At 42.2% G+C, this 18,398-nt stretch overlaps 1 protein-coding gene across 1 annotated transcript; it reads right to left on the bottom strand.

Moving 5' to 3' along the window:
- Nucleotides 1-4,806: 4,806 nt before the first annotated feature.
- Nucleotides 4,807-18,131, bottom strand: LOC308286328 (isotocin receptor-like; the record flags this gene model as incomplete). Its single annotated transcript, XM_080727326.1, has 6 exons — nucleotides 4,807-4,948; nucleotides 5,400-5,535; nucleotides 14,072-14,286; nucleotides 14,660-14,841; nucleotides 15,254-15,490; nucleotides 17,790-18,131. 6 exons carry the CDS (start codon nucleotides 18,129-18,131, stop codon nucleotides 4,807-4,809), a joined length of 1,254 nt encoding a protein of 417 aa, XP_080583452.1.
- Between the last annotated feature and the right edge of the window lie 267 nt (nucleotides 18,132-18,398).

The raw sequence follows: 18,398 nt of genomic DNA, 5'->3' as shown, positions 1-18,398 counted from the left end.
CCAAAGGGATACCCCTACGGACGTAGGGAGATACTAGACTTTTGACGCCATCAGGCTGAGGCAGTGAGTCACTGCTACATTGGCAAGCCAGACGGTTGTCTACACGACAATGCATGAATTGTTGTTTGCTGGTGTCGCGCATCAGAAAAATAGCCGATCTACAAGCTCACAATGCATTGCATCCGTGACGCATTGTGAGTTTGTAGATCTGCTATTTTCAGTGAGCGACACCATCAAACAGCAGACCAGAAATCAAGCATTAGGCTGCTCACAGTAGAATCTTTGAGTGAATTCACTGAACTCTGTGATGGTGTAAGAATTTTGCTATATTTAGCAATTTTAGCAATATTAATCAATATTGTCTGTAGACTGCAGTATTCTTGAAGGCCAAAATGTATTTATAAGATCACATTGTTCATAAGAGATTTTTTTAAATTGCAGTCCCTATGAATAGCCATTTTTTTAACAGTATTTATGCAATGTTTTTAGTAATGAAAATCATTTTGCAAATAAAATATTTTTAATCTATGCTGAGTCATATTCACCATGAACTCGCACACACGCACGCACGCACGCACGCACACATGCACACACACACACACTGCTGCCACACTCTCAGGTGCTATATAAACATTCCTCCGGTTCATCATAAATAAGAACGTGTTCTCTTCGGCTACTGTATATCTTATTAGCTATATTTTTATCAAAACATTGAGCGATCCCATTATGGCTCAATAAGCCATAATAAATGTCCTGCTACTGTGTGTGGGTGGACAGTTTGGTGGAGTGTTTTGTAAACAGCTAGGGTTACATTACAGAATACAGAACAGGCAGGAAAGGAACTTTATACAAAAATACTCACTTTGGCCACTAGGAGGTGCCATTGCTCATAAATACCATTACTCAGACTGCTTCTCAAACTTTTCCACTTCAAGGACCTACAATGTGACATATAAAATCCTCAGTGTTAACAGTGTTATCAATGTTTTCCATCTTGGTCTTTCTCTGGAAATATTGGATCATAAATTAATAGTTTCTCTCTCTCTCTCTCTCTCTCTCTCTCTCTCTCTCTCTCCATATATTTGACCACAGAAGTTTACACAGTAGTCCCTATAGTCTACCACAGCCACCTTTTGCAAGAATTAGCAAACAGGTATACAAAAACAAGCCCAAAAGAAGTGACTAGGCCGCATTATCACAGTTTTTTCCACTTGAAATCAATACAAGCTCACAAATTTGGGGAACCTTGACATGAAAATCTTTGAGAACCAATGGTTTTAATAACATTAGGAAGCAAAGCCAAATAAGCAACTGCAATTTTGAATCAAGCCCAACAAACGACAACTGGTTAAAGATTGTTCTGATATAGAGTTTATTCTATAGGGGTCTTTGTCACAACACATTGAATGAAAGTGCTGAATGTATGATTTGCTTCCAGAATGGAGACACCTTCCAAAAGCAACAACACACATTTTGAATGAACCACCTCTTTATTACAACAATATTATGAGCATTTGTTTCTGTACACAATATAATCCTATGTATAAAACAGTTTGCATTCTTAGTATTTAGTTACAGATATTGGTGGTGAACAACAGTTGATTGTAATCAAAGAACAGGTGATTTTCATTATATGACAAGCGATGGCACTGTGCAATAATTCTTTGGCATGAATGTGATGAATACTGTGAATATGAACACATTTGCAAAGGAAGAAGGTTTGATGATATTTTCTATAATAAACCATGCTGGGTGGAGATATTAAGATAAATATGGTAAATCTGACACAGTCTTAGACCAAATGGACCTTTTATGGTCCATTGTTACTCAAAGTGCTGCAAGTGATGTTTCTTGGTTAAAACAAAAGGTTTGTTGCAAAGCTAAAGCTCTATATTCTGATAGTAATCATTGCTATCGGGGGTTAGTTCGATAACAGGCGCCTCTCCAAGTCTTTAATAAACAGAAAATGCATTCTCAGGCGGGCTGTCCTATCTCATCCAGTCAGATTGTTATCAGCTTGTGTTCCAGTTCCTTATTATTTTCCCACAGATTATTTTTGTTTTTGTTTCATCACTACCAATTTCGCTTGTTTATCCTGTATCTACCAAGAGAGTTCTCTATCTTGGTTGGATGAAATTGGCACACCAACCTGCATGATCAGGGGACCCCTGATCATGACCAAACACTCTAGCACTGTTTCTCAATCTATAATCTATAGCAGGGGTCTTCAACGTTTTCAGGCCAAGGACCCCTTAGTTGAGAGAGAGATGAAGCAGGGACCCCCACAACCTTTTCATGCATGTCAATTTGTGCTTTCAGATATTTAACCACTTGAACCGTCAATACTTGATAAACCTGACCTTTCACTCTGTACTTAATCTGCTCTTTTTGGTTAAAGTTCTCAGAATTTGGACGTTAGGGTTCTAGTGGTTAATATAAAAAAGGAGAAAAAAAGGTTTCTATCACACAAAGATTTGGAGGACCCCCTGTAGTAACTCTAAGGACCCCCTAGGGGTCCCGGACTCCCTGTTGAAGACCCCTGATCTATAGCATTGATTACTATGGGAATATAATGCTAGTGATCACTTATATTTGCATTAAAATATCACATCACATTTAAATTAACACTGAGGATATATTATAAATCTAGTGTACATGCATTTTTACAAATCAATCACAAATCACTTTCCCTAAAATTCTAAAAGCAGGACAACAACTATTTACTGTACTGTAGAGCTGAAATGTGAAACTAAACAAAAACAAAACAATTGTTCATATATAGTTGCCTTTATGTTAGTGTTTCCCAATCTTTTTATGGGTCATGGCTCAATTGAAAATCTCAAAGGATATTCACAAGTTAAGCGGTCAGATGGTCAGATGATCAGTCCATCAACTGTGAAGAAAAGCACTATGACTCTTTTGCATTATTTTATCTTATTGTATTAATGTTATACTGTATGTTCTGCCATTCATTAAGGAGGCCCACTTAATATCCTGAAGGCCTACTGGTGGGCCCTGGCCCATAGGTTGAGAATCACTGTGGTATTGTTGTAGTCATGCAGTAGAACAGATCTGAAAATAAAACTGGAACAGGACATCTCCAACACAAAGCAAGAAAATAGAAATTTGGCTTTGAAAACCCCTCTGGGCAATTATGTCATACTCAGAGGAAACGGAACGATTTATTACGCTTTAAGGACAGCCGAGCCCCCAAAACCTGATTTAAGACGCTTTCTAGGATACTACATTATTATGCACCCTTGGTCTCATCGGTGGGCAGAAAGCTGCTAATCTCAATATGAATTATTAACAATAATCACATTTGATATGTTGTTTGAAATAACCAAACCTGCCTACTGATGAAGTGATGATGTCACTCATGGTATGTTTCTGAACTGTCCACAGCCCCTCCTCTGCCATCTTATAATGAGCATATTATCGAGGGCAAATTCTTTGAAGATAGGTTGAACATTTGACAAAAAGTTCTACTTTAAGTACAGATATAGCTGTTCCAGAAGGTTCCACTTTTTTGGCTGCGTCCAGTGAAAGTGCCACTGTTTTGTTCCCTTTTCACGTCTCCGAGAGATGCACAGGATAATGATCTTGCAAACGGCTGATTTGAGAAAGAGAAGTTCTGTTTAGGACAGTTGATTTAGAATAGAAAATAAATAAATAGTAAGACTGCAGTGCAAACACTGTAACAGCAGTGAATATAGGCTACACGAACCACGCGAGCAACGTTTCTGACCCCTCGTCGACGCAACTGTTTCTACCTCAAGTGCTCTGCTGGTTCCGTCAAAGGCTGACCTGCTGTGGAGGAGACTCCTCTGACTGCTAGTGCTTTTGGACAGTGGTTCTCGAAGTATGTGGTGTGGGTCTCCAGTTAAATGTGATAAGAACAGTTTAAACACTTGAACCCACTTTTGTACTTTCTTACTTACTTAGGCCCATCACTCCCAGTGGAGCATAGGCCACGGCCACCCACGGCCATGCTGGATGGTCGATGGTTGTGGTTTGGCCTGTCCTTTCCGCCTCTCCCCAGTTGGTTCCCTGTCTCCAAGGTGTTCTTACGGTGCGTTATAACAGTGGGCGACGGTCAGCCGTATTTTCCGGAAGTGCATTATTTGTCAATGGGACCCGGCAACTACTGCCGCTAGCAGGCGATGAGGCGATGGTGGAAAACATTGCCCAAAAACATGAAAATAGTTTATCTTTTGGACGACATCGTCCAGAGTCGCCGGCTGTTGCCCGCTGTTAAAACGTAGGGTTAGGCCGCCCTCTCATCCTCTTCCCCTGGGGGTTCCAAGTCAGGGAATGGCGTGTGGTGCCGGTTGGCTTGTTTCCTCAAAGTGTGGCCTATATCCATATCCACTTTCCTCTCAGGATCTGCTTCTCTACTGGTTCCTGTCTTCTTCCTCTCAGCCATATTTCCTCATTCTCGATTTTCGAACTTTTGTACTTGAGCTATCCGAAAATGTCCGACACACAGGCTCACATCAACGTGTCACTTGTAGATAAACAATTTTCCAAAAATGTGGAATAATAATAATAAGAAAAAGATAATAAGGGTACGGTCACCTCAAACTACCCTTGAGAGTGGATTCCCGATTCCGCCAATGCATTTCAATCAGAATGGAGCGTTTTTTTTTTTTTTTTTTTTTTTTACCCAAATAATCTCTCTCATGGGGGCATGGCAAAAAAGGAAAAAAATCATTGCCAAATAAATATCAATTCGTGAGCCCTTGGACATGAAGAAGTTTGAGAACGACTGCTCCGTGAGCCTTCGTTGACGCTGCTCTTTCCATCTCAGAGGGTGTGGCTCTGCACTGCCGCTGCTGCCGTTGCTGCCGCTGCGGAGCTCTGCGTCTGACTCCTCTGGCTGCTGCTGGTCTTGTTGGACACGTTGGTGGCGCTGGAGGACGTGTGGCAGTGCGAGGTCGTGGCGTACCTAGGGACGGGACGATAATCGTTATTATCGTTTATCGTGATTAAAAAAAACTCACAATAATTGTACCGTGGAGATTTAAATTTATCGTGAAATTATCCTCCGTCATGCACTGAGATCAATTCACCTTTTATTTGCCGAGCTGCATACCCGGTACCATTTAAACAAATTAACATTTACAATTCAGGCATTTTAGCAGACGCTCTTAATCCAGAGCGATTTACAGTAGCAATCAAACATAAAATATTATAAACTCTCTATAATTGGTAAAAAACGGACCTGGAAATACTTGATACAGCCTTTTTTTCCACTCTCTACCAAATCTCTTTTGCCAAAAAATAGCCGTTTTTTGGCAAAAATATTTTGATTATCGCGATAATATCGTCAATCGCAATTTCTTTGGTCACAATAATCGTGACATGAAATATTCGTATTGTCCCATCCCTAGGCATACCGCCGTGGGCAGCAGAGGGTGCCACCGCACTGCACTGTCAGGTCGTGGAACAGGTGGCTGGCAAAGGCCATGTAGATCCATGGGTTGCAGCAGCTGTTAAGGCTGCCCAGCAGCATGCAGATGATGAACGCCATGTCTGGGGAAGGACAAAGAAAACACCGATGGTGGAAAAATACTCAAATGTTTTACTTAAGTAAAAGTACTGCAATGTATAAATACTCTGTTAGGGCACAATATTTAGATCTGAGATGTAGTGGAGTAAAAGCACTGAAAATTGGAAATACTTCAGTAAAGTATAAATTCCTCAAAGGTGTACTTAACTAGTGCCATTCGCGAGATGTCTCGCGAAATGTACTCGAGTATCTGTAGTGCCATTCACGGGATATCTCGGGAAAAGTAATAGATTACTGTAACGGCGAGTACATTACCGAGAAGAATCGCCGGCGGTCCGGAGACGAAATCCGTCGCTGATTTCGCATCATCACGGCTCCACGAGCACAAAATAGTCCCATCCATAACATTGAGGTGGACGGGGGATCTCATCTTTAATGTCCATTATCTCAAAACTACACTTTAGAAGCTAGGATGGAGGCAGATGCTCGCTTATGTTACACAGTTATAAAAGCTCCCGGTCGGCCATTACACAACTCCACGTGGACACGGATTCGGTTCCGGCGCACGATCCGATGACGTCAGACCGGAAGTGATTGCACGGTGGACTTCTGGCCTTCAAAATAAGACAACGCAAGTGAATGGGACCTGAAGGAGGCACTTTGGACATTATAATCCGTTAATGTCTGGGGCTCTGAATGAGTTAAGTACAGTACTTGAGTAAAGTACTGTACTGGAGAAACTGACCCAGAGGGGAATCGCATGGTTTATGTGTGGAATTGTTAAGATTGTTTTTGTTAGGCGTGTGGAGTGGACATGGGACGGCGAACAGACAAGAATGTTAGAGTAGGTTAGTGTGTGCACACAGTCAGGGGTGTCGCACCAAATTCTGGGCCCTGGGTTCACTGCGGGCCCCTCATGAATGTTCTTCATACAGGGGGAGGGGGTTTAAGACTTTTAAACCCCCATTTAGACTCCCATTTAGACTGCAGAAGATGATAATTATGTAATGCAGTGATTCTCAAACTTTTTCATGTCAAGGACCCCTAAATTTAGATGTATTTTGCTGCAGACCATTATCTGAAAATATTTTGCGCCAAGGAACCCCAGAAGAGAAGATTTATGTTAAAAAATTCCAAATTATTCGGCCTGGGCCTTGGTGGAGCGGTCCAGGCACCTTGGCACATACTGTAAGCATAGTTAGTGCATTGAGGGTTCCTGTTCCGATGACCTTTGCTGCGAGTCTCTCCCCATCTCTCTCCACTGTTTACTGTATGTCCAATGTTCACTATAAATAAAGTGAGAAAAAGCACAGAAAATATCTCTCTATGTCAGGCTGCATGCAGCCTGTGAAGGCCTCATCTCTTTACTTTCAAATGTCACGGTTCGGTTCAGTTTTGAAACGCGAGGCGCTCAACTTATGACCGCGTTTAAACTCAATTAGTCTGAGCCGTGACAGGAGAGCATACATCACCGGCTCAACCTTCTCCCTCTTCATTCCACCTCTTATCCTCCGCAGCATGGCCCCCATCCCAGCACAGCTCTGGAGCCATCACACAGGCATGTGCGCCCACAGACAATCAGCTGTGTTTGGAAAGTAACCAAAGTACATCCACGCGCTCTACTTAATCACTTAGCTCATTACCTGAGACAATACCGAAAAATGTCTTCCAAATACTAATGGTTTTCTGAAAAACCTTTGTTTCTTTATCTGTGGTGCTAAAAGTTGTTAATGTCAAGGACCCCTAGAATTATATGTATTTGACCGCGGACCCCCATCGCAAAATATTTTGTTCCAGGGACCACCCCAGAAGCAAAGATTTGAGTAAAAAATGTTCACTTTAAAATAATGTATACAGTATTCCAAGAATTGTAAACAGGTCATTTTTTAATAGCCATAGTATAAAAAAGAACGGTTCAAGTGGTTACGTGACACAGATGCGTTCTTAATGGGTTAAATAGAGGGTATGCGCATGCATAAAGTGAATGGCAATCGAGTGGCAAATCGAGTGGCAGAGTTCAGTTCAGTTCAGTTTAGTTTTATTTCGGACATAGAAACAATAAACAATAAGAGTGTATTCAAATAGAACAGCGTAATTCTTTTCATTTTGAGTTTTCTTTTTTCCACCCCCCTTTTTTGTGTCCATTGTCCAAGTGTCCGAAAGGGGTTAGGGAGAAGCACAAGGCTTGTCGGGCCCCACCCCTGGGGTATCATAGTCAAATACATTTCACTGTAAAAATATACGTATAAACATACAATAGTGAGAGTGAGTGGCAAAGTGAGTTTAACGTTGTTTAACATCGTTAAGATAGGACTTTTCTGTTTGGATGTATGGACTGTCAAGGCCAGAAAGTAGATTTTTGCCACTCAGTAGGCGTTCCCACATAACTTCTGCGTATGATGATGATGTCACACGCATACCCTATATTAGAAAATAGCCTCTACAAGCTCACATTGCATCGCTACATTGTGAGCTTGTAGATCAGCATTTTTTGGGGAATTAAAACAATGTTAGTATACTTTTACTTTGGTACCGTAAGTACATTTTTGATGCCAATATTTGTGTACTTTGCTCTTGTAACAGAGTATTGTTTTCATATAGTGGTATTTAAAGGGGTACTGTCACCTAAAGGGGTACTGTCACTTTAAAAAGTCAACTTAAAATATGAGTTCATATTTTTATGATGTCATTGTGGGAGTGTGCAATTATAAGCCAATCAAATTAAATGACTGTACTTAGACTACTTACTGTACTGGTCAGCTGTTGTTGGGGGGCGAGGGGCAGATAACACTGTGACATGAGTTTCAGACTATTTCAGACTGTTTTCAGAGAGACCTACTGTATCATACTATAATAATTCTGGGTGTGTCAGCGGGCCTTTAAACAGTTACACATCTGAGTACTTCTTCCAGCACTGCAAACATGAACACCAGACTGATCCTCCATAGCAGCACTTAACCATGAGATACAGGTGGACGTGGTGCCAATAACCTTTCAATGCTCACCAATCCTCGGGATAATAGCTGTGATATTTAGAACCCACCGCTTGAACTTTAAAGGCAGACAAATTCCAGTCATGCCTATAATAATGGAGTGAGAGGGATTTAGAGGGTGCCGTCTCCGTCACTCCCTGGGGAGAGAATGAGGAAATGTTCATGGTACTAATTTCGTTTCCTACAATCTCCCTGTTCAGACGGAGGTGTTTAGTAAATGTGTTGAGCAAACATCCTGTTCCGAGGCATGGAGGAACTGACCCAGAGGGGGATCGCATGGTTTATGTGTGGAATTGTTAAGATTGTTTTTGTTAGGCGTGTGGAGTGGACATGGGACGGCGAACAGACAAGAATGTTAGAGTAGGCTAGTGTATATGCACACAGTCACAGGGGTGTCGCACCAAATTCTGGGCCCTGGGTACAAGGATTCACTGCGGGCCCCCCATGAATGTTCTTCATACAGGGCGAGGGGGTTTAAGACTTTTAAACCCCCATTTAGACTCCCATTTAGACTGGGAATGCATTATTACGCATCATTGTGTGCTTTAACTATTGAAAAAATAGCAGATATACATGCTCACCGCAAGCTTGTAGAGCTGCTATTTTTTTTTAATTTGTGCAAGTTTGAAAAACCTATTTTTCTATGTCAGTGGTGCTTAAACCTTTTCATGTGAAGGACCCCCAAAATGATATGTATTTAGCCACAGACCCCCCCCCCCCCCAGAAGCACAATTTGATATACAGATGTTCGCTTAAATAAGCAGATCTACTCTACAGGCTCACCGAGTGCTGCGCTGTGAGCTTGTATATCTGCTATTTTTCAATAGCTAATGTATAACATAATTAAGGTCCCTCCACCTTGGGCTCTAGTAACTCATTCCCTCCCCCCCCATGTGACGCACCTGCACACAGTTACCAAGGGTAGCAACAACGCAACACTGGCCCTTTCACGCGAGGTGCAAGCCAACGAAATAAACACTGAAAAATCAAAGAGTTGCCGCACATTCGTAGCTGCCGATGCGGAAAATGTATTGTGGACAGAGAGACTCGAAAACACAACAACGTTTCGGACAGACTAAGCGTCCTTTTCCGGGGGATGTAGAGTATGCAAACACAGAACCCAAGACTGCAATTACTGCAGGCTGCACCAGTGATTCAAAGGTTTTTAATTTCACGGATCCCCTGTTTTTATGCACACTAGACAAGAATAGACAGCCTTTATTATCAAAAGAGACATTTTTGGCCCCAAAACTGCTTCGGAGCCGCAAAAAGATGTTTGCTTAATTTCATTCGTGATTTCTTTTTTCTGGTCTTTCAACATTACTTTTTTATTGTTTGCTGATTTCTCCAAAGCAGATCAAGTATACCAGTAAGCCAGCATGCATGCGTTGGTGGTGAAAGCTAATAACATATCCCAACATTAATACATTCGTTATTTTCCTTCAATAATTAGTTTTTTATTATCTGTTGTAAAGCAACACTTTAGGTTACATTCAATAGGTCAATAAGTTCTGCAGATTACATTTCCCGCCAGGTCTGGCTACCCCCGGTGGTGTACCTAGACTACCTACAGTACACAATTTGTGCATTGGCCACTCTTCTGAGCGCTTGTCTCTCTGCTGCCAACTGACTCTGTCCCTGACTGTAAAACGCCACTAGGCTGTGAAATGCAAAAAACTGCAGTGCCAAGCCACCAGCAGATTGGTGTATACTATATAGGCTACATAATGTAACAACAGAACAACTACTGTATATCTGCTTTGCAAAAAACACTTTTGTCAGTCTCATGTGCATGGTCTATGGGGTATGCACATATATGGACATATTGTGTTAATCTCATGTGGTCTATGACGGCAGACATCTGTGATGTCAGACGTCAGTCATTTCCATGTTTGGGAAAATATGGCCACATTTTGGCCAACTTAAACAACCAAGCTGTGATTTTTTTGATTGAGTTGATTTGCCAAAACGCCAGCGCATGGCCAAGTCTGCTGTCACCCAGGAGGATCTGTGCACGCGCACATGTGCACAACCTTTAGGGAGAGGTCGCTTCTCGCCCTTAGGGCGTTTTTCTAGTTAATATTCCAAAGTTCATTTATCTCAGTTACTTAGGAGCGCTTCATCCATTTTCAACCTACTATCTTCAATATATTTGGTCCTCAATATATGATCATTATAACATGCAACACTGTTTCATTATTTCTGTGTGTCTCAGAGGGGGGCTGTGGACAGATAAGACACCTGCCTGCCATTGACATAATCGGTAGGCAGGCTTACTCTCAACCATACTTTTTTAGAGAAATACTGGCTTCTATTTCAGTGTGCTAACTTTCCAGGAAGAGAAAGGCTGTACTTTCTATTATTGTAGCTTGGATTCCCCATTGATGATGTCATTGGTAAGTAGGTGTCCCCTGAGACACAGAGTAGACAGAAATTGTGCAATGATTGTATAAAATCAGCGAACAAGCCTTTAATGTTATCAATGCAATCTTAAGGCATGTTGTCATTGCAGTTCCGGCAAAATAAATAATTATAATTAGCATAACTTGCCGGGAGTTTCGTTTTTTGTGTGTTTTCACATGCCCTCGTCGGCAGCAAAAATGCTGGTATCGCTCGTTTTCACTAAACCATTGTAGCGGCATGAAAACCAGTGTTGCCAGATTTTGCGAGAGAAATAAGCAATCAGGTGTATGAAAATAAGCCCCAAATCTAGGCCACACGAGCACTTTCAAACTATATGCATCGCCGCATCAGCTACAGTACTTAAAAATTGCCGATCTACAAGTTCACAACAAATAAAACGCAACCAGCAACTTATATATATAAGCAACTTTACGGAAATCAAGCCCAGAGTCGCTTATGATTAGCAGAAAACACTCGGACTGAAAGACCTGCAAAAAACACTCTCCCCAGTTCGGTTCGGTGCGGTGGCATCGGTGAATTTCAAAATTGCCGTCATTTTTTAAAAAACTTCCAGAAGTTTTGCTCAATGAAAACGGGGCATTAGTGTTTCGCCAACTATTTGGTCGGTCTACCAGCCTCCAGGTAGCCAGTAGACAGACTACTGAGCCTTAGCCAAGGGATGACAACGGTGATAACAGGCCTACAGTATACTAAGGGATGACAACAGGGGAGTCGGCTGCTAGTCCTACCAGACCTGCTCGAGTGACTTTCTTTGTGAACCCTCACAGTTCCATTTCGTCACTGTTGGGCATAAACCTTGTATCTCCAAGTTTCAGATTTGTGTGACGAAGCCCTGCTTCATCATACAAGGCCGTCGCACAGAAGTAGTGAAAACAGCTGATCTACAAGCACACAACGCCTCACACCGCGAGGCGTTGTGTGCTTGTAAATAGTCTGTTATCACTAGTTTAAGTCATTTTTTAAATGATCAATGCAAAACGAACGGACATACAAGGTTTTCACCCAACAACGACGATTTGCTGATACAGAGCAAGGCAAGAAAGCATGCTCCATCTGCTTGGAATGAGCTCAATGACTCAGAAATGATGCACATTCCTCCCCCAGACATGATGCACAAGTACATCCTCTGGATAAGTCCCTGCTACATGCTGGATGTTGCAGCGACTTACACACAATTGATCCTTGGAGTGCCAAACAGTGAGGCATAACATTTCTATAGTCTTTGTATGACTCGACTGGGGATTGGACCCAAGTCTCAGGGTGGACACTCAAACTGCAAAGCCAATTAACTTATACACATGTACTATGTTACATGTATAGTACATGGCTGAATCTGAGGAAATGGGAATCTCACAGGTCATTAGACTGCAGTAGACTTGAGATTATGTCTTGCAACTTGCGCATACTAAACGGAAAAATCTATGTGTGTGTGTGTGTGTGTGTGTGTGTGTGTGTGTGTGTGTGTGTGTGTGTGTGTGTGCGCGTGTGTGTGTGTGTGTGTGTGTGAGAGAGAGAGAGAGAGAGAGAGAGAGAGAGAGAGAGAGAGAGAGAGAGACCTCCAACACAGCTTTAAATTATCAATCTAAAGTCACTTAATGTTCCTGTGACCCAAATGTCATTTAATAGTAAATCAATGCAGAGGTTTCATAAACTGATGCAAATGAGAGAAGTATATATTAATAAATCAATGCGGAGGAGGTCTGTGCCGTTGAATTGAATCTGTGGGGAATTCGATTGCATGCACCAAATACATGCCGACTACAATAGTTATTTAATAAATCCTTTCTACATAATACACATAGAATTGTATATGAGTGTACAGCTTAAAATCTGCCAACACATACTGTATAGGCTACAGTAAATAACTCTTCTGATTTGAAGTGTACATGTATGACTGTATAGTGTCTTGTGGACAATTGCAAAACATGATTTTGTTGCGGTTTTATATCGGATTAAACAAATGCTCCCAATGCAAACATCTAGTTAACAACAGGAAATGACTGTTTAAAGATTGCTTGTACATATCAGCACATTTCCCGTAAATTCCAGCTCTCGAGATAAGACTGTATCACCAAAGGCATTGTTGACATACAAATATTGTACAAACAAATAAACACATACAGTAGGCCTAGGAGCCATTGAGGTTATCTTTCAAGAAAGGAAAGTCTTTGATGCTCTGAGTGGGGGATCTTGTAATGCATCATAGGCACACTTGTTTTACCCCCGAGTAGCTATAAAGCACAAACACCTGTGGTACTTAGCGTGCCATTCCACAGATGTTTGGGGAGCATATGTGAGACATTACAGACATATGTTGACATCTGGGGACCCCCGGGGGGTTCCAGGGGGTCCCCAGAGAAATTAGTCATTAATGGTATCAAAATCTGTTTAACAATCTGCTATTCTCAAAACATTTTGAAATGAAAATGACAATATTTTTGAAACATTTTAAAAACAAAGTCCTGGCACAAAGATGGGGGTCTGCGGTGAAATACATTCGGCGGTCTATAACATGAACATGTTTGAGAACCACTGGACACAGGCCTATCTGATTGATTGATTGATTGATTGATTGATTTATTGATTGATTGATTGATTGATTGAGTGATTGAATACTTTAACAGTTTGCAGAGACAGCTACATAGAAGTATAGTACAATACAAGGTCTGCTAAAAAGGATTTTTCCAAGAAAGCCCTAAGGCTTGTTTCCATCTGCGTCCAATTCATCAAATGTTACAAATAGGATAGGATGACATGCCACAACTGTCACACCGCCTTTCCAAGAAAACTAGGCAGGACGTTTAAACCAACTGTTGTTGTATAAAATGCCATCACTAAAGCAAAATCATATTTAATCATTCAACATTCCAACAGATCACAACTTACGGTAAGCATACAAAATAGAATGCGTTATAGACTATGCATGCTTTAGTAGACTATGCGTTTGGTGCACTATAAAAGGTAATAGCCTACATTAATAACGTTATGGGAATATCGGGCCTAATCAAAACGATTAAGGTATTTAAATGGGTTTTTCTTTAACAGATGACAGTATGCTATAGGCCTATACTTTCGCCTTCAGAACATTTCCAGTGTGCGCGTGTTTGCGTAAAAAAAAAAAACATGGATCGCAACGAATTACCTTCTCTGGGCGCAGCGGGGTCCCACGCGGACCACATCTGGGCGAAGAAGAACGGCGTCCAGCACACGATGTAGCCGAGCACGATCACAAACGCCACCTTGACCGTCCTGATCTTGGCCTTGGAGATGAGCCGCACGCTGCTCACGCGGGTCAGTGCGGCGCTCTTGGCCGCCCTCGGCGTGAGCGACACGCACTGTTCACGCCTCGTCTTCAGCCTGTGGAGGAATTCAGATCAATCAATAATCAATGAGAAAATGAGGAGACAAGACAATGTATTAGGTGTTGGTGGTTATGTTCATGTAATATGATATCATGGACAGAAGTACAGTTTAACACTCTGGTCAGTGGTAAAGTAGTTCTGCCAAGAAGAATGGTCAGACACTAGAGTTATACTGTGTGGCTCCAAGGCCCCTGGGACGAGCTGTACCATAACAAGATAGGCTTTACCAAAACAATAGCTACTCAGTCCTAGTGAGACACCTACTCTTATAAGCTATCCCGTATCATTCATGATGTATCATAGGAACCAGGAACTGTATCATGGGAACACACATAATCAATCATGATAATATAATATCTACTACAAGCCTGAAGTTCTGCCAAATCTTGAAGCTCATCAGGCCGTAGCAGACGCTCAGGATGGCCACGGGGAAGACGTAGATGGTCAGGCTCATCCACGTGACGTAGGCCTTGGCGCCCCACGGCTCCACGAAGTCCCCCCAGCAGTCGTAGACGCCGTTCCCCACGTCCCGCAACGAGAATATATACACCTGCGGCAGGGACGGGACAATATGAACATTTCATGTCACGATTATTGTGACCCAAGACATTGCGATATACGATATCATCGCGATAATCAAAATATCCCCAACGTCCATTGTCCTGGAGAAGAACATTTGCCAAAAAAATAGCATTTGTAGATCGGCTATTTTTTGGCAAAGAGATTTGGTAGAGAGTGAAAACAAGACTGTATCAAGCACGTTGTTTCCAGGTTTTACCAATTGTAGAAGGTTTAAATGGTACCGGATATGCAGCTCGGCAAATAAAAGGTGAATTGATCCCAGTGCATGACAGAGGATAATTCCAAGATAAATTAAAATGTCCACGATTCGATCCGATTATTGCGAGTGTTTTTTTTAAATCACAATAAACGATAATAACGATTATCATCCCATCCCTAACCTGCGGTGTGCTGAAGATCAAGCTAAGCGTCCACGAGGTGATGACGTAGCGGCGGTCCTTCCTCTTGTGCAGGGAGCGCAGGGGCTGGCAGATGGCCAGGCAGCGGTCGATGGACATCAGCACCAGCATGTAGGTGGACGCGAACATGCCCACCACCTGCAGGTACTTGACCAGGCGGCACAGCAGGTCTGGCCCGTAGAAGCGGAAGGTGATGTCCCAGATGAGCTGCGGCAGCACCTGGAACAGCGGTGGGAAAAGTACTCTCATTTTTTTTTACTTAAAGGAGTGGTGACACCGGCCGAAATTTAACATTATGGTACAGTAGGTCACGTGGTCTTTGTTGAAACGGTTTGTAAAGGGGGTGGAGCTCAAAGTATGCAGTACAATCAACAGCCTATTCTCTGACTCACTGGGGGCTCTGTGTTGCTGCCGACACGCCCATACAGCTACTGTAGCTGTATGGGCGTGTCGGCAGCATCATTTGATTAGATAATTTAACATGGGGGTACATGACATCATTAAAAAAAAATGCTAATTTGATAGCCATAATTAGCTGTTTTGGCCGTGTCACTCCACCTTTAATATTTAGGCCTAAAATTATTGGATGCGTTAACTATTAAAAAATAGCAGATATACAAGCTCACAGCGCGGCACCGAGTGCCGCGCTGCGAGCTTGTAGATCTGCTATTTTTTTTTAAAGTCGTGAAAATGTGTGCAAATCTTTGAATATATGTATTTTCAAAGTTTGCTTCTGGGTGGTCCCTGGAACTAAATATTTTGAGATGCGGGTCCGACCGTGACCAAATAAATATCATTTTGGGGGTCCTTCACATGAAAAGGTTTGAGAACCACTGACATAGTAGTCTCTCAAGAACAGACTAACTGAGCTCCAGTTGAAGTGAAAAGGACCTTTTCTTTGATGATGGCTGGCCAGATTGCTGACATAGAAACATAGTTTTTTTCCAAAAAACCTTAGAAGGATTCAAAAGACACTTATAGAATCGGGTCAAAATTCGAATTTTCACGATTTTTCAAAAATAGCAGATCTACAAGCTCGCAGCGCTGCACTCGGTGCCGCGCTGTGAGCTTGTAGATCTGCTATTTTTGTAATAGTTAAAGCATAAAATAATGATACACAATAATGTGTACCCGTTCTAAATGGGTTAAGTCAGGGGTCTTCAACAGGGGGTCCGGGACCCCTTGGGGGTCCGGGACCCCTTGGGGGTCCTCAGAGTTACTTCAGGGGCGCCACCAAATCTATGTGTGATATAGGATCATTATTTTATAAGAACAACTGGAACCCTCACATCCTTGCCTGACTCCAGCCCATTCTCCCACTCTCTGAGCGACTAGCGCTGAGTCTGAAATCAGGCTACTCACATCCCTATTCTGAGGAGAACTTTTGCCAAAAATAGAAGATCTACAAGCTCAAATAGGTTTGGTGTAGAGGTAAAAAAGAGCAAACCAAGTACAGAGTGAAAGGTCAAATTTACTAAGTAAACGATCAACGATTTAAGTGGATAAATGTCTGAAAAAGAGAAAAACACATTAACACGAATCCAACTTATAGTAGACTGATGACAGTGCTGTCAAACAAGTTGATGAAAATCTGCAACACAATTTTATACACTATGTAGTGGGGGGGGGGGGGGGGTCCCTACTCTCTCTCAGCTAAGGGGTCCTTGGCCTGAAAACGTTGAAGACCCCTGACTTAAGTTAAAGTATCAATATTGCAATGCGGAAATACTCTGTTAAAAGTAAAAGTCGGGAATCCAACATGTAGCCTACTCGAATAAAAGTACGGTAGCAAGGTATTGGAATCAAAATGTACTTAAAGTACCAAAAGTAAAAGATAGTCATTATGCATAGTGTCACCTGTTTCACAGGTTTTCAAATGTATGAAAAAAGGTAAAGGTAGGGTAAGTGATATTTTTTGGTTAAAACAAAAGACTTGTTGTTAAAAGGTTAACACATTATATTGTGATCAGTAATCATTGCTGTAGAGTGTAGAGTGTTCAGTAACAGCGGTATCCCTGTCTCTCCAGCTCTTTAATAAACTGTAATACATTTTAAGGTAGGTGACAATGTTTCAGCCAAGAGTACCCATTTATCAGCTTCATTTTCATAGTGTTCCAGGTCCAATTGTGTCTTCTCATAGTCATCACTCATCACTTCCAATTTCACTTGTTTAATCATATCCTGATTGGATAAAATTGGTATCTCGACCTGAAAATGCATGTTCTGTTTAATAAAGAGCTGCAGAGACATTATGGAGACTGTTACTGAAATAACACTATTGCGATGAGTAGGCTACTATCAGAATATAGAGCTATTTAACACTTATTCTAACCAAAGAAAATCACTTACCCTACCTCTAAGTAAATGGTGGGTCTCAAAGTGGATTTCAGGGACTCTCTAGGTTCCTTTTATGGGGGTCTAAATTGACCCTTAAGTCTGTAACTCTGACAGTGTACAAATGGAACCAAATGGACCCGTTATAGACCTTCACATTTCAAAGTTGGAGAACCACTGCTACCTGGAACACGGCCACCACCAGGTCGGCGATGCTCAGGTGCTTCATGAAGTAGTACATCCTGGACTGGCCGTGCTTGCTCTTGTGGATGGCGAGCAGCACGCACAGGTTGCCGACCAGCGCGAGGATCAGCACCACGAACAGCACCGTCACCTCCACCTTGGCCACCTCCTCGTTGCGCCGCAGAGGGTTCACCGTCCGGTTGCCGCTGTAATCCGTCTCGTTCGCGCAACTCGCGCTGCTGTTGGTCCACGACGAGTCGTTCATCGCCGCCGCGCAGAGACCCTGCTGCTGCTGTTGCTGTTGTTGTCCAACTTGTCCCCCGCCAGACGCGTCCTGATCCATCGTGCGTAATGCGCGCAACTTGCGCAAGCCGACCGATTTGGCGACGCGCGGCGATTTAGAGCCAGGTTACATGTTCGGAGGAAAGCTCCCAAAATCAACTTCTGTCGTTTTGTGGAAGAATCCGTCTGGAAAGAAAGACATTAAGCTATTATTACAAGAAAAACAAATAAAGAAGAATAAAAAAAGAAGAGAGAGAATACAAGACACTCAAATAAACAGTTTCAATGTGTCATCTCGCTGAAATATAACTTACCATTACAGACAGAA

This window comes from Nannobrachium achirus (assembly GCF_963921795.1).
Source record: "Nannobrachium achirus genome assembly, chromosome: 6".
NCBI lineage: Eukaryota > Metazoa > Chordata > Actinopteri > Myctophiformes > Myctophidae > Nannobrachium > Nannobrachium achirus.
Note: the sequence above shows the minus strand (reverse complement) of the source record. Positions and strands in the feature narration are given on the sequence as shown.